The sequence below is a fragment of the Mus pahari genome, unplaced genomic scaffold (assembly GCF_900095145.1).
Source record: "Mus pahari unplaced genomic scaffold, PAHARI_EIJ_v1.1 scaffold_6599_1, whole genome shotgun sequence".
Classification (NCBI taxonomy): Eukaryota; Metazoa; Chordata; class Mammalia; order Rodentia; family Muridae; genus Mus; species Mus pahari.
Window position 1 is genome coordinate 41,423 of NW_018393178.1, and position 21,427 is coordinate 62,849.

The 21,427-nt window shown below is 40.5% G+C and overlaps 3 gene segments (V, D, J or C); all 3 read right to left on the minus strand.

The window, feature by feature from the left end:
* Positions 1-855: 855 nt before the first annotated feature.
* LOC110315394 lies at positions 856-1,390 on the minus strand. The segment is given in 2 exon segments: positions 856-1,157; positions 1,339-1,390. Coding segments are annotated over 2 exon segments (354 nt in total).
* Positions 1,391-9,995: 8,605 nt separating this feature from the next.
* On the minus strand, positions 9,996-10,498 carry LOC110315387. The segment is given in 2 exon segments: positions 9,996-10,357; positions 10,453-10,498. Coding segments are annotated over 2 exon segments (408 nt in total).
* A 1,410-nt stretch (positions 10,499-11,908) lies between these two features.
* On the minus strand, positions 11,909-12,642 carry LOC110315388. The segment is given in 2 exon segments: positions 11,909-12,258; positions 12,509-12,642. Coding segments are annotated over 2 exon segments (402 nt in total).
* Positions 12,643-21,427: the final 8,785 nt, after the last annotated feature.

Sequence of the window (21,427 nt, forward strand, 5' to 3'; positions counted from 1 at the left end):
AGTGTAGAGCAGAGACTGAAGGAAAGACCATCCAGATACCACCCTACCAGGGGATCTATCCCATATACAATTACCAATCCTAGACACTATTGTGGATGCCAACAAGTTTTTGCTGGCAGGAACCTGATATACCTGTCTCCTGAGAGGCTTTGCCAGTGCCTGACAAATACAGAGATGGATGCTCTCAGCCAAACACTGGACTGAGCACACAGTCCCCAATGTAGGAGCTAGAGAAAGGACCCAAGGAGCTGAAGGGTTATGCAGCCCCACAGAAGGAATAATCATATGAACCAACCAGTATCCTCAGAGCTCTCAGAGACTAAACCACCAACCAAAGAGTACACACGGAGGAACCCATGGCTCTAGCTGCATATGGAGCAGAGGATGATCTTCTTGGACATCAATGGGAGCAGAGGCCCTTTGTTCTGTTAAGACTTGATACCCCAGTGTAGAGGAATACCAGAGAGGGGAAGTGAGAGTGGGTGGTTTGGTGAGCAGGGGGAGTGGGATGGGATAAGGGTTTTTGGAAGGGGAATGTGGAAAGGGGATAACATTTGAAATGTAAATAAAGAAGATATGTAATAAAAATAAATATAGAAAATAATTTAATGAAAAAAATGCAGTGTATATTTTAGGCATGTGGGCTGATGTTTCTGAGCATTTAACATTCTACAAGTCAGTGTCACATCAGTCTGAATTTAAGTGTGTTCTTCTGCTGTGAGATTTTTATTTTTTCTAATGCATTCTTTGTAATTGGTGGAAATCTGATAGAGTCACAGTTATAAAAAGTCACCTTCAAAATCGGCCTGTTACAGGGGCTGAAGCTGCCACCCAGCTGCAGTTTGTGGTCAGGCTCTAGGCTTGCTGGGAGCACTGTGCCCTAGTCCCACAGAGGTAGGTGCCTGAGTCCTCCGGCTGGGCGTCCCTGATGTGCAGGGTGCTGTAGCGCTCCCTAGAACTGAATGTTGATGTTAACCTCCCAATCTCCTTCGTTCCTGGAACCAGGTAAAACAGATTGATGAGGCTGCCCCTGGGATTCTGTAGGAACCACTGCACAGTTGCCATAGTGGTAGAAAAATTGCATCTCAGAACAGAACTGGTTCCCTCTTGGATACTCAAGGCTGAAGGACTCTGCTCCACTTCAACTCCTCTCACCCCTGCTTGGAAACAGAAAAAACAAAAACAAAAACAGAATCAAAGAGAGGTTTCCACCCACATCAGTCAAATACCCCAGAGACACCCACGAGGAAGAATGCACAGGAGATTTTCAGCAACTTCTCCCCCTCTCCACCACCGACATTTCTGGAGAATCCCTAATAGGAACTTAGCACAACTCACAGCAAATCTGCACCCACAGAATCCCCAGTACAGCTCCCAGGTTCCTCTGCATGGCCCCTGTGCAATCGCTGGGATGTCTTCTCTCAAGCTCTGAAGTGCGTCTTGTGCCCAGACACACTTGTGCTTACAGACTACAGGTTCTCTCTGAATCACCGAGTTTCCTCATTCAGCTGAACTCGAAACTCCACCCACTTCCACCTCATGACTCTGCACTGTAGTTGCTCCAGGACCGTGGAGGACATTGATGTAGAGCCCAGGACACTATGTTTCTAATGTAACACGTAACAAAAGGAGTTTGGGGGAAATGTGTGAGGAATGGGAATACATTAATGAAGAATGTTCATGGGGAAACTAATGGCTCCAGTGGGTAAAGCAGAGCCTTGCAGAGTCCTAGCAAGATTGTATGACCTTTTGTTGTTCTGAAATTTTTCATACAATATGTTCTTGTCATTTTCTCTACTCCTCCATCATGTCCAAGATCTTTTCCTCCTCCTCACTCATCCAACTCTATGGCCTTTCTTTTTCTCTCTCTTTAGAAAGCAAACAAACAGACAAACAAATAAGAATCTCCTTAAAACAGAATAAAAATAAAAATAACAAGAAAGCAAAACACCACACACACACACACACACACACACACCACAAGGCAGCTAACCATAAAATGTAGATGAATGACCAGTATGACAAAAAAGAAAAGAAAAAAAGAAGGAAGGAATGACGGAAGGACAGAAGAAGGGAGGGAGGGAGGGAGGGAAGGGTTCAAACTGAGCAAGATGACATAACAGCACCATTGGATTCATTCTGTATTAGTCATCTACTGCTGAGCAAAGGGCCTTTGCTTAAGTGTGATTATTATCGCACCCAATTAGAAAGCCCTCATGGGAATCGTAAATGACACAATGTGACAAGTCAGCATGCAATGTGCTATTCAATCTAACTTGTGACTTCTGTTTAGTTCTTTTGCTGTGCTCAGCAGGAAACACAGCTGATTCAGAACAAGCTATGGGTGCTTGGTCACAATAAGTCATGCCCTCTCCCTTCTTGTTTTTCATACACTATATTGACCAGTTTTCTGTTCAAGAAGTAGTTATTAGCCGGGCGTGGTGGCGCACGCCTTTAATCCCAGCACTTGGGAGGAAGAGGCAGGCGGATTTCTGAGTTCGAGGCCAGCCTGGTCTACAAAGTGAGTTCCAGGACAGCCAGGGCTATACAGAGAAACCCTGTCTCGAAAAACCAAAAAAAAAAAAAAGATGTAGTTATTATGTTCCTTTCTAATTTAGAATGTATATTGCATATAATATATATGATATAAGGGATATTGCAATAATTTCTAGTTCTTCGATTTTATGAAATTTTAGTATAAAACTAAAAGATAAAAAACAGTGGAGATTTTTCTCTTGTGTGTCCATCCTTATAATAGAGGAGATTCTATTTTGTTTACATCTGTTCAGAAAATTGTGCTTTAAATAGATTTATAGACACATGAGATCCGGTGAACAGGCTCTAGATATCTGTGCTTGAATACAGAATGAGTGAGTACTAAAGAGCTGGGCAACTACACACCACCATCCCTAGCCCTTGCTTTGTGAATGGATTGCCCTATGTCTGTGTCTCTTCTCAGCTCTTCAAACCCCAGGGAAACTTAAGAAAAAATAATTTCTAGGAATCCTGCAGTGCCCCCTAGTGAACCCACACAACCAACAAAAATGACTTCAAGTCATCTTCACAAGCCTCATTAATCCAGCCCTTCGCTTTCTGGTAAAGAAAATGCAGAAGTCAGAAGGCAAGAGTGTCTAGATGGAGTTCTCAGTAGAAGGAATAAAAATGGCTGAAAGATATCTTAAAATTTTTTTCATCAGCCCTAGCAATTAGGGAAATGCAATTTAAACAACTTTGAGGTTTTACCTCACCCCAGTAAAAATATCTAAACATAAAACAACTGATAACAAATTCTAGTGGTGGGTATAGGGGAACCCCACAGTCATTGTTGGAGGACGTGAAAACTGGTGGAGCTGCTCTGGATATTAGTGCGAACAGCTTCAAAAAATTAAAGATAACTCTACCACATGCCCTAGCTACGCCTCCTCTTGGTATATGTCCAAAGAACACTACATTCAGTTCCAGATGCTTGCTTAGCTGTGTTTGATGCTGCTCCATTCACAGTATCTAGGAAATGGAAACAACCCAATGTCCTTCAACTAGTGAACATAATGAAAATGTGGCACCTATATGCAATGGAATGTTCTTCAACGTCAAGAAAAATGGCATCATATACTTTGCAAGTAGATGGATGGAACTAGAAATGATTATTTTGAATAAGTTGACCAAGACCAAGAAAGACAAATGTCACATATTCTGCCACTGAACTCCTAACTCCAATGGAAACTACAGAGGTTCCTAACTCCAAATCTTCAGATGGAAGTATATAACCTGGTGTAACCACAGAGGTCAGAAAGGTACAAATTGCTCTGTAATACAGCTTCAGGTGATTCCACAGGAAGTTCTTTTATTGTTGAGAATAGTTTTTGCTATCTTAGGTTTTTTTGTTAAACCAGATGAATTTGCAAATTGCTCTTTCTAACTCTGTGAAGAATTGAGTTCAAATTTTGATGGGGATTGCATTGAATCTGTNGATTGCTTTTGGCAAGATGTCCATTTTTACTGTATTAATCCTGCCAATTAATGAGCATGGGAAATCTTTCCATTTTCTAAACAGAATTCTCGACAAAGAAATCTCTACTGGCTGAGAGGCACTTAAAGAATTGTTCAACACCCTTAATAACCAGGGAAATGAAAATCAAAATGACTCTGAGATTCCATGTTACACCAGTCTGAATGAGTAAATCAAAAACTCTAGTGACAGCTCGTATTGGTGAGGAAGTGAAGCAAAGGGAACAGTTCTCCATTGTTGGTGGGTGTGTAAACTTGTACAATCATTTTGGAAATCAATTTGGCAGTTTCTCAGAAAATTGGGAACAGATCTACCTTAAGACCCAGCTATACCAGTCCAGGGCATATACTCAAATAAATCTTTGTAGGTATAATGTTTTGTATGCTGTATAATGTTCACCCTTTTATTATTCAAATGCTTCTTTCTCTGCCCTTATATCTTGCTTCAATCCAGATATGGCATTGTAATGCTTATACCAATAATCTCCTGTCTCAAGTTTGTATAAACAGTACTTAACATTTATTATCTTCCCTGTCAATAAATGCTGACCACCCAGTGGTTGGGCAGAATAGAGAATAAGGTGGGACATCTGCCAGCCAGAGGAAAGAGAGAGGAACAGAGGGGGATTCAGAACAACCAGGAGGATAGAATAATTGGAGCCATGAAGAATAGACTTGAAAAGCCAGATCAATAGTAATATGAAAGTATCATAGGATGGGGCTGGTAGGTACCTAGATTAGCATAGGAAGTAAAAGTCTTTTAATTGCTTAGCTGTTGAAGTACAGTTTTTAATAAATTTTATTTTTTGGTTATTGGGGAATAGCATAAGGTAAAGAAATACAGCTGCCTGATTAATTCACTGTTTATATTTATGTTAAGGGCAATTCATTTACAATGCTCCACCATTCCACAAGGACATTTGCTCAAATATGTTCAGAGCAGCTTTATCCATAATAGCCAGAAACTGGAAACAACCTAAATGTCTCTCAACAGAAGAATGGATAAAGAAAATATGGTACAGTTACACAATGGACTATGACTTAGCTATTAAAAACAATCATGAAATTTGCAGGCAAATAGATGGAACAACAAAAAATTATCCCCAGTGAAATAATCTAGATCAAGAAAGACAATCATGGTATGTACTCACTTAGAAGTGAACACTAGCCTTAAAGTAAAGAATAGCAATGCTACAATCCAAAGACCCAATAAAGCTAAATAACAAGGAGGAATGAATGGGGGACACATGATTCTCACTGAGAGGGGGAAATATAATAAGCATGGTTGGTGGATGTGGAGCTGGGACTGAATGGGAGTGAGGGTGGGGATAGGAACAGAAAGGATCAGGGAGGACAAAGGGAGAGAGTAATGGGAGAGACAATTGGAATGGAGGGGATATGTCTGGGATGAGCTACAAATCTATGGCAATGGAAACTCCCAGAAATCTGAGATGATCTTAGTTAAGACTCCTAACAAGGGGGTTATAGAGCCTGAACTGGCCATCTCCTGTAACCAGGCAAGACTTGTAATAAAGGGATTCAGACACCAAGCCATCCACAATACTCTCAACCTACAATTTTTCTTGCCTACAAGATGTACAGGAATAAAGATGGAGCAAAGATTGAAGGATTTCCCAACCAATAACTAGTCCAGCTTGATAACCATGCCATGAGATGGAACCCATTCCTAACATTGTTAATGACATTCTACTGTAATTGCAGACAAGAGCCTAGCACAACCATCGTCAGAGAGAGTTCATGTAACAACTAATGGAAAGAGATGTGGAGACACACAGCCAAACATTAGGTAGAGCTTGTGGAATACTGTGAAATAGGATGAGGAAGGATGGTGGAAGCCAGAGAGGTCAAGGGCACCACAAGAGAACCTACAGAATCAACTAACCTGGGCCCATAGTGGCTAACAGAGGCTGAACCACCAATCAAGAGCTTGAATGGGTCTGACCTAGTCCTCTCCACATATTGAACAGTTGTATACCTTGATCTTCAAGTGGTGCTCCTAACAGCAGGAGCAGGGGTTGTCTCGGACTCTGTTGCTTGCCTTTGGGATTCTTTTCTCTAACTGAGCTACCTCCTTCTGCATTAGCAAGAGAAGATGTGCCTAGTCTTACTGCAACTTTATAGGCTAAGGCTGTTGATACCCATGGGAGATATTTTCTTTTTCTGAAGAGAGGAAAGAGGAGTGGTTGGAGGGAGGGAGGAGGAAGGGGGAAGAGTAGGAGGAGTTGTATATTCTCTTTTACCCCTTTTTTCTTATTACAAAAAGTGAAAAGGTAGGGAAACATTTCCCCTTTTAACTTATTAGTCTTCACACTTGGATAAAATCATGACAACATAAAGTATTTTTAAAAGACTAAAAGCACATTACATTCAGGTTAAAAAGCCCTAAACTCATGAACTTCCTAATCCATTCTGTTGATTATATCACTCACCATCCTAAACTTCTCCTTTAGCTTGTCATTTTGGAGTTCATATTTCCTGGTGTTTTATTGAAGAATCATAAGCATATATTAAATATGCAGAGCAATGAGAATGTAGAGTATTTTGTGTCTCATTTCTTGGACATTGATATAAAATGTCAAATTTTTATGGACAATTTTGTAATTTTTTCACAATCTCAAAAGCCTTAACTGGATATGCTGCAACAAGCCTGGGATCCCAGCAACTTGGAGTGCTGAAGTTAAGTTCAGTTCTTCCTCCCCACCCCATGCTTTTAGAAATAGATTCAGACTCAAAATGCATTTACAAATACCTTGGCCATAGAGCTAGGCTCTTCTCTGACTAGAATCATAATTTAAGATATCCCATCTATTTTAACCTGTATTCTGCCATGTGGCTGGTTACCTGTGTTCAGGTAGCATGTGCCTGTCTCCTCACATCATCCTGGACAGATCTTCCCATGCCTATCCCTATCCCAGAATTCTTTCTGATCGTGGTGCCCCACCTGCTCTTCTACCCTTTCCTATTGGCCATAAGATTTTTTTAATTGACAGGTGATGCATTCATACAATACACACGATATTCTCTCTAAATTTACCCCTTTTAGTCCAAAATATTCTTTTTCTTTCAAATATATATTGATTACAATAATAACAATTATGAAACAACTATAACTGTGTATGTATAGCGTATGATATACATTAACAATGTCCAGTTCATAGTATTTGGTAACTAAGGAGGAAAACTATCCATCTTATATAGGTGTATTTAGAGTTCTTTATCTAAATACATTTTTTATACTGACTAGCATTACCATACTAAAAACATCTTAGACCTAGAACATCATCTTACATCCTAAACAACTTAAGTTTATTTAAGATATGACTATATAGTCTTCAGTCCCATCAGAGAACCGAGAAGGAATAAATATTACCTGAGTAGGAAGCCACCCAGTTTCCAAACATTATACAAATGGCAGAGACAAGTTGACTGGCTGGACAGTCCCCAGAATTGGCTCTAAAATGTTGGAGCAACCATTTTTTGGCCCAGTATATCTGACAGATATTTTGTGAAGCAGGAATTATGAAGGACTTGCCTAGCTTGTCATGGCAGAGCTTAACAGGCAACTTCCCTGCATCCATTTTTTTTTTTTTGGACGTCTATTAGTCTGCAGATAAAATTAGGACATTTTCTTTGCCCAGTGGGTACCTTGCCACAAATTAAGTGTGTGGGGGCATATGTAAGCACATGTGTATGTATGTATGTATGTATGTATGTGCATGTGTATGTGTATGTGTACATGTACAGACTAGAGAAAACCCTTAGGTATTGTTTCTCATATTCTGAAGAGGTGTGTGTGTGTGTGTGTGTGTGTGTGTGTGTGTGTGTGTGTGTGTAGCTGCTTGTATTCTAATGATAATTGGATCCACCAAAACCGTTTGCATGAGAGGGTCTGCATGTAGCTTCTGGGAACATACCTCCAGGTAATTCTGATTGGGAAATAAAGATGCCAGCAGCCAATAGCTGGGGAGAGGGATCACAGTGTGGTTTAGGGTTCCTGGGCTTGGGACTACCAGGAGGAGGAAGGAGGGAGACATGGTGGCTGCCATGGAAGGGTAATAATGTGCAAGAGGGAGACGCAGAGCCACCATGTACAGGGGCCAAGAGGACACAGCCCAGCGGACTGCCCAACTGGGTCAGGAGCAGTCAAGATGGAACATAGAAATTAGTAAGTTGTAACTCAGAGTTACCAGTGGGAGGCAGATTCTCACTGCCTGGAGGTTAGACAGTCGCCCAGCTATTGTGCTAATTAAGGCATATTAAAATATAAAGGCTGTGCGTGCGTGTGTCTTTCATTTGGGGACATAAACCATTGAGATGGGTAGTAACCCCATGCTGGGATTTATTAATATAATAAAACTGTGTGAGTGCATGCATGTGTATGTTTAGCTACCCATGTGTACATATTCATGTGGAGATCAGAGGCCAATCTTGGGTGTCATTTTTCTGAAGTTGTCTACCTTGTGGAGCTCATTGTTAGGCTAGGATGGTTGCTGTCTTAGTCAGGGTTTCTATTCCTGCACAAACATCATGACCAAGAAGTAAGTTGGGGAGGAAAGGGTTTATTCGGCTTACATTTTCATACTGCTGTTGATCACCAAAAGATGCAAGACTGGAACTCAAGCAGGTCAGAAAGCAGGAGTTGATGCAGAAGCCATGGAGGGATGTTCCTTACTGGCTTGCTTCCCCTGGCTTGCTCAGCCGGCTGTCTTATAAACCCAAGACTACCAACCCAGAGATGGCACCACCCACAAGGGGACCTCCCCACTTGATCACTAACTGAGAAAATGCCTTGCAGCTGGATCTCATGGAGGCCTTTCCCCAACTGAAGCTCCTTTCTTTGTGATAACTCCAGCCTGTGTCAAGTTGCCACAAAATTAGCCAATACAGGTAAGTATCAGACTACAGAGATCCGTCTGTCCTCACCTCTCAGCAGAGCCACCACGCCCAGCTTTTATGTGTGTGCTGCAAATTATACTCAGGTGCTAATGGCTACATGGAATCTACTCATGAGTATTTCTGAGCCAAGCAACAACTGGAAAACCTCTCTTACTTTCCTTTATTTATCCTGAGTATTCATCCTTCTAGGCAGTATTCATTGAAGTAAAATATCTTCTTGTACAATTGTCACCAATTGAGGGAGAAGAAACTAAAATTCTGTAATGGAACCAGTGAGCACTAATGTGCTAGCACTATGGCTCTTACCTGTATTTAAGCAGGACATGAAAACATTAGGATAAAGGAATCTATATCTGATGTTCCCATAGTAAAATAATACACACCAGGGAGAAAACAGTGCATAGTAATAAAAGGTGCAGAAGGAATCAGATTAAAAATTCTAAAGTAGATTTGAAGAATTTAAGATGGCAATATTTGGAAAAAATATCAATGAGCTTGAATTCCTTATTCTCCTGTTTTATTTTTAGTGGTTGTGAGATCTGACATAATTATGACAGATTTCTAAGATTTCCTGTGTTCTGGTAAATTTCTATAATAACTAACAATGTAACAAATTGGTTCCTAAGTGGAAGTGCTTAAATATTATGACCAATTCTCATCAGTACATTTAGAACCAAAAGAAGCATACACAGGAAATTCAGCATGAAAGACTGAGTAAAGAAGGCGAACTTCAGGAAAAAACCTGAAGAGCAGTCCTTTCATGTCTGTATAGACGAAACACGAAATGACAAATTACAGCTTCTGGTATTTCACCATCAATTCTTTAGTCTAGTCACTGCCCAAGCAATGTCCACTCAGAAAATGCTTCTCATGGATAATAACACTTCATTCTAAAGAATTATGATTGAGCATTAGATCATTCTGAAAATATGTGAAGGATTTTGGAGACAAAGTCAGATAGTGGATATTTTAGGTAGAAATGAGTTATGCAAAGACAGCGAGGACTGCTCAACGTTCCCTCACTCCTCACCAAGTCCAAAGTAATACTTAAAAGACCTCCAGGAGAGAAATCATGACTCTGAGCAACCCCTGAAATGGGTGTTTGTGTTCAGCTCCCCCTGCAGCCCCACACACTGTGCGCTCAGAGCACAGAAGTACACAGCCGAGTCGCTCCAGTGCACAGAGGCTTTCTGCAGGTGGAAGGAAGAGTCACTCTTGCTGAACTCAGCCTTGAAGCCATTCAGTCCTTGAACCACTGGGTCACCTGAATAGTACTTGAGGAGCAGCTGCAGCCCCTGCCGTGGGTACTGGACATACCAGAACAGATAAGGTACCCCAGAGTAGGAATACTTGCATCTCAGCTGCAGAGAGGCTCCTTCAGAGACAGTGACAGGAGCATCAGGCTGAGTCACTGACTGAGCTTGGGCATCTCCTGGAAAGGAATATTAGGTCAGTAACTGCAGTGCAGACTTCACTGAAGGCAGTCAGAATCCAGGGACACAGAGACCACAAGGAAGCTGTACTCACTCAGGAGAAAGTGTATCCCCAGCACTGGGAGGAGCGCTAGGAGCATGATTGAGCCTTGGGAAGGCTGCAACTCTGTTGTGGAGGAACTCTGGAACAGGACAGGCAGGAAAGCAAGAGCTTGAAAGCAGGTGTGGGGAAGGGTCTGCTGGAGAAGTCTCCCGCTCACATAAAAACTGACGCTGCATACACGAGCCTGGAAGGTTTTGAATATCTGATTCTTGTCACTTGCCTTTGCTAAATACTCAGCCAGCTGCAAGGAGGATGAGATGTGAGCAGGTGGAGATCTTCAAAGGAAGAGGGAACACTAGTGAGTGCAGCAGCGCCCTCTGGAGGCCATAGAAGGAACCAAATGTCTTGAGGGTCCACAGCCTGCCTCCTGCTGTGTTCCTGTTTCACAGACATTGAAAACTATCACAAAGCAGATTGTTTCTTTCCTAATCTTGGATGAGGTATTAGTTCTAGCATCTAGTGAAAGTGGATAGCTTGTTAAAAATCCTTATGAAGACAGGTTATGAAATAAACCCCACAGTTCAGAGGCAATTGTCTCGGGCTGAGTGTGAGTGGCTACCACAGCCTCGGTGGTGATGCCTTATGGTACAGGTATCACCCTTGGTGGATGCTCTGCAACACAGAGACAACTGGAAAACACTCGAAGTTAGATTACCTCTGCTCTCTATGAAAAGTTGGGAGTCTAGATCTGAAGGTTTGACTGCTAAAGCTAACAGAACTACAACTCTGAGACCCCCATGGCTAGTTAAATTACTATCCTCCAGAAAAGAAATTTAGGATTAAAAACTTGGTTTTTTTTTCTGTGTCAATGTAATGCAGTGTCTCCCTCTTTACCCCTCGCTTGTGATAAGATGTAAGGCTTCAGCTACTGGTCCAGGGTCATGTCTGACTGACTGCTGATGGTCAAGTCTATGAACCTGTGATCAAGCCCCCAGTTAAATGCATCTTAATAGACTGTCTTGGTTGTGGTCTCCTCCCCGTCATAGATAAGTAAGTTAAGTCCAGAAGTTAAACTAAACTCTCTGTTTCATGGATCAAGGTGAGGAAGATAACTTAGGGAGTGAGACTGAATAAAAAATTTAAAGATTAGAGTCTGTGTCCTCATTTAGGTCATGCATTTGTGGAGTAATAACAGAAGGTTGTTGGAGAATTTAAATCACTGAATTTTGTAAGATATCTTGGTAGAGAGATAAATCCCATGTCAGAGTTTTCCTGGAGAAGTTTTCCTGTGAGAGGTCCTCGATTTAGGGAGAGAAGAAAATGTCAGGGAACCAAATCCTGTTTTGTTTTGGGTTGGGTTTTTATGGCACTGATTTTCATCCTACCCCATTAGAATATTTACCAATTCCTAGATTTCTAGGTGTCTGATCTCACATTTGTTCATGTTTTTCAGGAAGCTAGGTAAACAACCACTTAGCACATAACCTCCCTCACAGGGCCTTCCTTCTCAGTCCTCCTGCTCCCTTGGTTCATGTGCAGCTTCCCCTGCAGTCTCCCTCATTGTGTCACTCAAAGCACAGTAGTACAGGGCAGAGTCAGACAGCTGCACTGAGGACTTCTGCAGATGGAAGGAGCTGCTGCTCTTATGGAGAGTGGCATGGAACCCTTGGTGCTCCGTCCTCTTGTTGTCTGTGGAGGTCTTCAGGAGTAGCCGAGGGGCTTCGTTGAGATATTGCACATACCAGAAAAGGAAAGGTGAGTAAGCAGTCTGATACGTGCAGTTCAGCATCACTGGTAACCCCTCTGTGAGAGTGACCTGGCCTTCTGTCTGGGTCACGGAGTCTCCATTGCTCCTTCCTGAAAATAAGAAAGAAAAAAGAAAGAAAAGAAAGAAAGAAAGAAAGAAAGAAAGAGAAAGAGAAAGAAGGAAGGAAGGAAGGAAGGAAGGAAGGAAGGAAGGAAGGAAGGAAGGAAGAAAAGAGAGAGGGAGGGAGGAAGAAAGAAAGAAAGAAAGAAAGAAAAAGAAAGAAAGAAGGAAGATAATTGCTTTTTTATATGAGTTGTAAGAAAATGACATCATTAATGCTTAGAGCAAAATATAACTTACTGAGCATTAGGAGGAGCACAAGAACTGAGCAGGTGTCAGGAAGCATGTTCATAGAAGAAATGACACTTGGTCCTTGAGTGCACTAATCTCACAGGGCAATTCTCCTGCAGGATCTCCTCAAACTCCTCACTCACAGACAAGGACCTCCATCTGCACAGTCTGTCATGTTAAGTCAACACCAAAATGAGATGTTAACCACATCAGAAGGGGCAGCACCCTCTGCTGATTTCCCTTCAGCCTGCACCACAGATGTCTGCACATCACGTTGTCTATAAACTTGGAACGTCATCCAAAGGAGTCAGGTCTCAAGTCTCCCGTGGATGCCTGAAATCACTAGTGTTGCTGAACCATGTGTACCCTATGGTATTTAGTTTGCTGGATGTACATAAAAGAATACACACACACAAAGAGACCTCTGATATAATTTATATACTTTTAAATTCTTATTAGTTTTTACAGAATATTATGCAATGAATTTTGGTTATACTCATCTGTTCTTCCCAATCCTGAAAAGATTTATGCACTCTTTCATACCAACCCAGTTTTGTGTCCCATCCTCCCATTTAAAATAAAACTCATCAAGTTTTGTGTTATAGGTTGCACTGCCCATATATTCTTGGATATGTGGCCTTCATTGGAGGGTAATCTTTACACCATGAGCTGCAACTTTAAAGAAAAAGGGTGAGAACATCCACCTTCCTTCTCCGTGATGGAATTTTTCTGGTTTGATCCTTTGCAATACTTATGTAAATTATCAACCTTTCTGAGTTCACATGTGCAGCTTCTCTGCTATGTCCAGAAAACACTGCTTCTTTGTAGTCATCCACCACCTATAGCTCTTATAGTTTTTCCACGTCCTCTTCTTCAATGACCTCTGAGTCATTGAATGACTAGGGAGGAGGGTGTGGGATATAGATGTCCCATATGGGCCTGAGTTAGCTATCATATTTTTTTCTTTGTAGCATAATGAGTTCTGTTCTCTCATAACTTCCATATGTTACAAGAAGAAAAGTATTAGAATTATATTTCAATTTTAAAACTAATTTTTTTTAAAAAAAAGGAGGATGGAGAGAATTGTCATAAATGGAGTGAGTTGAAGCTGACATTCTAATTTTGTGTTTTTATGTCTACATTATAGCTGGCACTTAAAACTAACCCCTGCCAAATGCTGCACTGGAAGGCCTTTGATACAGGATGTAGATGGGGCTCCAGGCCTCATGGCAGGTTTGAGGACAGGCTACTGTAGCCGTGGAATACTGTGCACTTTCAGCACAGAAGTACACGGCTTAGTCTTGAGGCTGATTGTCTGTGTTGTGCAGGGAGAAATGTTTGACTTTCTTCTTCAGTAAAACTATAAATCTTTGGCTCTGCTTTCTTTCCAGAATTCAATGGATATCGATAATGAACATAGGATGTTTTCCAGGTTCTTGCTTATACCAAAGGAAGTAGAGTGAGGCATTGTTTACATGAATACAGTTGATGAGAGTGTTGGTCCCTTCTTTGAGTCTCAGGACAGAAGGAAGCTGCTCCACCTGCTCGCCTTGGCTCATCCCTATGCAGAAAGATGGGAAGAAAGGAGAAAGGCTGTGAGGTCATCACTTTCCAAGTTTCTCCTTTTCTACAGTAACTAGAGAAAATCTGAGTAAGATGTCACACCCCTAGAGGTCTCAAATACCCATTGATTATTCTGTGGCCCAAAATACTAACTCACCATCCAAATATAACCACAGAAATATCAAAAAAGTGGGAAATATGGCTTCATTGTTTTGCCCAATTAAATTAAAATCCAATGTAGATCATGGTGACTACAGCTATCAGAGTATTGTTCTTCCTTAGTAACAATTCTAGCTCTAGAATCATCCCCTCACTCACTGACAAAAAAGCTTTGCTTTTGCCACAAGCCTACACCATCAACACACACCATAGTGAATTCTCTGCCTAGTCTCCAGCAGTTGAGATCTACTGCCACCTTCTGGTTGCATCACTAATCAGCAAGGACTGGTGCTCTTATGAGGTACTCAGATATGTAACACTCAATATGTCATATCAAATGGGTTCTAGAACTTAGATATCAAGAGTAGTATATTTATTCATTAGTAAGGTTCATTTTTAATCTTTAAATCTCACATATCATATGCATTGTTTCATATGCAAGGTATAATGCGATGTTTTCATATATAAATGAATCTATGTTATATATTCCTATATAAGTTGTGTGTATGATATATATATGGAAGAAAGGAGAAAGGCTATGAGGCCATCACTTTCCAAGTTTCTCTTTTTCTACAGTAGCTAGAGAAAATCTGAGTAAGATGTCACACCCCTAGATGTCTCAAATACCCATTGATTATTCTGTGGCTCAAAATACTAACTCACCATCCAAATATAGCCACAGAAATATCAATAAAGTGGGAAATATGGCTTCATTGTTTTGATATATATATATATATATATATATATATATATATATATATATATATATATAAAATTTATTAAGTCTAGAACTGAATTTACCAATCCCCTTCCATATTGCAGAATTTTCAGACCATTTATCAAACAACTCTCTTTTCTTGGGGACAGACGTTTAGGTCTATGTTTGTCCTTGAGAGTTATGGAACCTAAGAAGTACCTTTCTCAGGTCTCTTATGGGCTTTCAGTTGCAAGGGAGCAATGTTGTTCCTATTTCAGTGAATTCTTAATGACAATACAGATGTGCTCTTTTTGTACTTGCATCTTACCTTTCAGAGCAGTCATCCTGGAATCACAAATACACATAACTACTCTTAGGAAAGTTATGCGAAGTCATTTGATCTTGAGGATGGCTTCATTCATTTCACCCACTCTCACAGCATCCAGTATTGGGAAGCTGAATTCCTGATAGAATAGCACTGTGATTCCTGTGGGATCCGCCAAACCTTGCAACCATCCCTTCCTCCTTCCTGTGGACCCTTCTTAGCACGTTCCCCACCCTTTCTAGTGGGTTTTGTTTCCTTTGTGTCAACTGTGAATATCTACAAACACTATCTGCAAACCCAGTGTCCACACTGGCTTGTGAAGTAAGTGGGCCATCCTCACTGTCCTTCCTGTCCTCCATTTCAGTTTCCCTAGTACCATCCCCATCCCTTATGGAACAGACCACTTACTGGGCCTGGCCTCTCACTCCTCCTCCATTTACTAGGGACCCAGCCAAACCGTGCTGCATTTCCTTTCCTCTCTCACGTCCATTCCTTTGTGTCAAAGGCCAGCAGAGACATTATACCTGGGAATCTGGTGGTCACACCCACCTGGGGAAAAAAAAAAGTATCTCGTCTTCACTAGCCTTCATGTCTTACAATGCTGTTTCCCCAGTTTTACCCCCACCTCTGCATCAGAGTACTTGTAAGGGCCAGACCTTCCTCTCTGCTTTCATTATCCAGGGACTTCAGTAAACCTTGCAGAGAACTCAGCTGCCTTTGTCCTGTGGACCTTCACAGCACCCGCTCTAGTACAAACCCCTTCCCATTCTGTCACCCTCCGGTGCATAAGAACACTTTCTACCCCCAAGTGACCACATGAGCAGGGACTTAAGGAGATTATTCACACTATCCTTTCTGTACCCCATTACAATCTCTCCATTCTTATACTTAACCTGGTAACAATGTGCTTACAGGTCCCCTTCTTCAACATCATTCACTGGACACCAAAATTCTTGACTCAGAGCCAGGGTCCCTAACCCTTTCATGCTCACCTCTCAAAAAAAAAATTCTTTGCCTTACTGCAACCTACTTGTAAGATCCTCTCCTCACAGCATGCCCCCAACTCCCTATGAATACGACCTTTATTTATGAACACAATCCCCTTGGGTTGTTATGGAAGCCTCTCTCAGACTTTTCTCTGAGCCCACATCTATTCTTTTCTGCCACACATTGACCCATAGAAGCTCTCCCTACCAATCAACAACAATCATACTTTAATAATATCCAGAGAGTTCAACCAAAATGAAGGAAGGAAACACTCACTGAACAAAGACAATAACAGATATTAACACATGGAAACATAATCATCCTATCCCAGACACCTGCATATAAACATAATCATTAATAGGCAAGACAATATGTCTCTACAAGAACCCAGTAACCCTACTAAAATAGACCACAAAAGTGCAATGTATCTGAACCTAAGAAGAATATGATTAAACCCTTTAATGAAGTCATGAAAACAGAAACAGTGGAATAAAATGAAGAAAACAGCTCAAGATATGAAAGTAGACATTGAATCACTGAAGAAAACTCAAGGACTGAGATAAAACTGGAAATGAAAAATAAAGGAAGTCAAACAAATGCCTCATAGGTAAACTACACCAACAGAGAACAAGACATGGAAGAGGGAACCTCAGACGTTAAAGACAAGGTACAAGAACCAAGCATTGCAAAGAAAACCTTTAATAGAAATCATCCTGGAAAAGTATCCAGAAAGTATGAGACACCATGAGAATATTTAATCTATGAATGATAGAAATAAAGGAGGAAGATGAAACTCGGGCCAAAAGCACAAAAATATTCAACAAAACCATAGAAGAAAATGTCCCTAACCTAAAGCCAAAGGTACCTGTCAAATTATAAGAAGCATACAGAACACCAAATAGACTAGACCAGAAAATAAATTCTCTAGTGATGCATAATAATAGTAAAAAAACCTTTACATATTTTACATAAATCTTTGTTTCCTTACAGAACAATGAAAGAATATTTTAAAATGCAAGGGGAAAAGTAACAAACGAAGGCAGACATTATACTAATAACCGATGACTCCATGGAGACTACAAAACCCAAAGGAACCTGGAAAGATACTCTCCAAAGTCAGAGTGACCGTGGTCCAGCCAGCCCAACTGCTACACCTAGGAAAAGTATCAGTCACAATTGATGCAGAAACAAAGACATTCCACAGTAAAACCAAATTTAAGCAGTACCTATTTACCAATCCAGATCTATAAAGATGATAGAAGGAAATCTGAAGAAGTTAACCACATCCAAGAAAACATAAAGATTAAATAATCCCAATCCAGCAAAGCAAAAGAGGAGCAGAAATACTCACAATACCGACAATGAACACTGCTCATTAATCATCCAAATTCTTCCAGCGAAAGACACTGACAGATTAGATTCTAACACTGCACCCCTGCATGCCGACCAGAGAACGTGTATAAATTCATAGAAACTGTACAAGTCACTACTAATTCTAACTTCAAATTATTCTGCAAAACAGAGACAGAAGGACCATTTTCTAAATCTTTTTATGAGGACACAATTAGTATACTATCTAAATCATACAAGACTCCAACAAAAAAAGAGAAAATTACAGACCAATAGCCATTATGAACATACATACAAAAATTCTAAACAAAATACTTGCAAATTGAATACAAGACACACAAAAAAATCATCCCCCATGATGAAGTAGGCGTCATCTAAAAGTACAAATATGATTCAGCTTATATAAATTAATAATGAAATCTAACACATAGACAGACTGAAAGACAAAAAACACATGATCATCTCTTTAGATTCAGAAAGATCTTTGGCATAAACCAACATGTGTTAATAATTAATGTCCTGAAAAAAACTAGTGGTAGAAGAGATATATATCTCAACACAAAAAGGGATCAGTATGTCACAATGCCACACCCAACATTAACCAAAATGGAGAGGTTTTTCAAAGCATTTCCACTAAAATCACAAACCAGATAAGGTTGTCCACTCTCTTCCTATTCTATTTAGTGCTTGAAGTCTTAGCTAGAGTAATAAGACAACTGAAGATCAAGAAGATACAAATAGGAAAGGAATAAATCAAAGAATCGTTATTTGAAGATGATATGATTTTATATGTTAAAAATTCCACTGGAAACTCCTTCAGCTGATAATACTTTCAGTAAAGTAGCTGGACACAAATTTAACATACAAAATTCAGTAGCCTTCCAATATAGTAATGACAAACACACGGAGAAAGAAATCAGGAAAACAGCACCTTTCAAAACAGCATCAAAATAATACAATGTGATTGGAAGCCCTAGCCATGTAAGTGAAAACCTTGTATAATAAAAATTTAAAACACTGAAGAAAGATATAAAGAAAGGTATCAGATGGTGAAAGGCCTCCCATGCTCGTGAATTGGGAGGAGTGGCCATTCTATCAAAAGGAGTTAACAGATTCAGTGCAATCCCTGTCAAATTTCCAACATAATTCTTCAGAGAAGTAGAAAAGAATTTTTCAGCTTCATATGGAAACACAAAACCTCAGGATAGATAAAACAATCATGAACAATAAAGGAACTCTGTAAGACAAAGGACATGATCAAAAGTACAAAACAGCAGCCTACAGAATGGGAAAAAGTCTTCACCAACTCCACATCTGGCAGAGGGTTAATATGCAAAATATATAAAGAACTCAAGAAACTAGACATCAACAAATCAAATAATCCAATTTTTAAAATGGGGTACAGATATAAACAGAATTCTCAATACAGGAATCACAAATGACTGAGAAACACTTAAAGAAATGTTCAATATTCTTAACAATCAAAGAAATGCAAATCAAAGTGTCTCTGAGATTTAATCTTATATCTGTCAGAATGGCTAAGATCAAAAACACAATTGACAACTCATGCTGTCAAGGATATGGAGTAAGGGGAAGACTCCTCCATTACTGATAGAAGTGGAAACTTATACAATCACTACAGAAATCAATATAGTGGTTTCCCTGAAAATTGAGAATTATTCTACCTCAAGATCCAGTGATATCACTCCTGGGCATATCCAAAAGATGTTCCACCATACCACAAGGACACTTGTTCAACTATTTTCTTAGTGGATTTATTAATAACCGTCAGAAACTGGAAACAAATTAGATGTCCCTCAATCAAAGAATGGTTAAATAAAATGTGGTACATTTACACAATGGAGTATTACTCAGCTGTTAAAAACAGTGACATGAGATTTGTCAGCAAATGGATGGAACTAGAAAAGATGATCCTGGGTAAGGTAATCCAGACCCAGAATTACAAACAAGATATTTAATTCTCACTTATAAGTGGATATTAGCTGTCAAGGACAATGAGGCTACAAACCAAAGGCTCAGTAACAAGGCTAAGTAACAAGGAGGCCTTAAGAGGGGACCACAAGGATATTCCTGGAAAGGGGAAATAGACTAGATTTCATGTGTGGACTGGGGACAGGTAGGGGTGGGAATAGGAGGAATCAGATGGGGGTGTGGGGAGAGCAAGAACTTGGAAAGATGACTGAATTGTGGGCATTTGAAGGGATAGAAACCTAGTGTGGTAGAAACTCTCAGGAATCTACGAGGGTGACTCTAATGGTGGCAGGGGGCAGGATACAGTACCCAAACTGGCCATTTTCTCTAACTAGGTAAGGTTTCCAGGGAAGGGATTGGAATACCACTCAAGTTACAAAACCTCCTATCTACACTTCATCCTTTTCTCCTGCCTGCAAGATGTGCTGGGGTAAAGGTAGCTCAGAAATTGCATGAGTGATCAACCAATGACTGGACCAAGTTGAGACCTGGGCCATGGGAGGGTGCTCACACCTGATACTCCCTACAGGGCCAGGAACCAGAAGCTGTATAGCCCAGAGACTGTGTGTGTGTGTGCGCGCACACACACACAAAAAAACCCAGCAAAATAAATGAATGAATGATAAATAAAATAAATGATTCTTAATGACACTGTTATAGTTTAGACCAGAGTCTAGCTTAATTGTCATTAGAGAGGCTTCAACCAGCAGCTAATGGGAGCAGATGCAGAGACCCATAGAAAAAAATTAGGCAGAGCACAGGGAAGTATCCTGAAGAGAGACAACAAGGATTGTACAAACCAATGGAGTGCTTAAAAACAGCCCTCAGAGTCAAATAACCAGGGCACTAGGGGGCTCACAGAGAATGAACCAACAGTCAGGGAACCTACATAGGTCTGACCTAGGTCCTCTGCGTGTGTGCTACGGTCATGTAGCTTAGTGCTCTTGTGAGACACCTAGCAGTGGGAACAGGGTCTATCTCTGGCTCTTTTGCCTGCATTTGGAGCCCTTGTCCTCTTACTGGGTTGCCTCCTCCAGACTTAATATGAGGGATGTGCCTAGTCTTACTGCAACTTGATCTACCATGTTTGGGTGATACTCCTGGGAGGCCTGCCTTTTCTGAAGGGACATGCAGGATGGGTGGATCTAGGAGAGAAGGGAGGTAGTGGAGAGGGATTGGCATGAGAAGAGGGAGGGGAATCTATGATTGAGATGTAATATATGAGAGAACAATACACTTTAAAAAGTGGGCAGATATAAACAGAGAGTTCTTGAAAGATGAAACACAAATGGCTGAGAAACACTTAAAGAAATGTTCAACATCCTTAGCCAACAGGAAAATGTAAATTAAAACTACTATGGGATTTCATCTTATACCCTTGAGAATAGCCAAACCCATTAAAACAAATGACATCTCGTGCTGGTGAAGTTGTAGTTTAAGGGCAATATTCATCCATTGATGGGGAGAGTGAAAACTTTGTAGCCATTATGAAAATATGGGTAGTGGTTCTTCAGGAAGAGACTTTGGAACATCCAGTTTTAAATGGAATGTTTCCATTAAACTCCTCCCCCTCAGGACTCAAGGGAATTCTGTAGAAGAGGAAGCAGAAAGATTGTAGGAGCTAGTGGAGATGGAAGGCACTAAGGAAATAATGGCCTTCAAACCATTCTCAACAATAAAAGAACCTCTGGTGGAATCACCATGCCTGACCTTAAGCTGTACTACAGAGCAATTGTGATTAAAAAAAAAAATGCATGGTACTGGTACAGTGACAGACATGTAGATCAATGGAATAGAATTGAAGATTCAGAAATGAATCCACACACCTATGGTCACTTGATTTTTGACAAGGGAG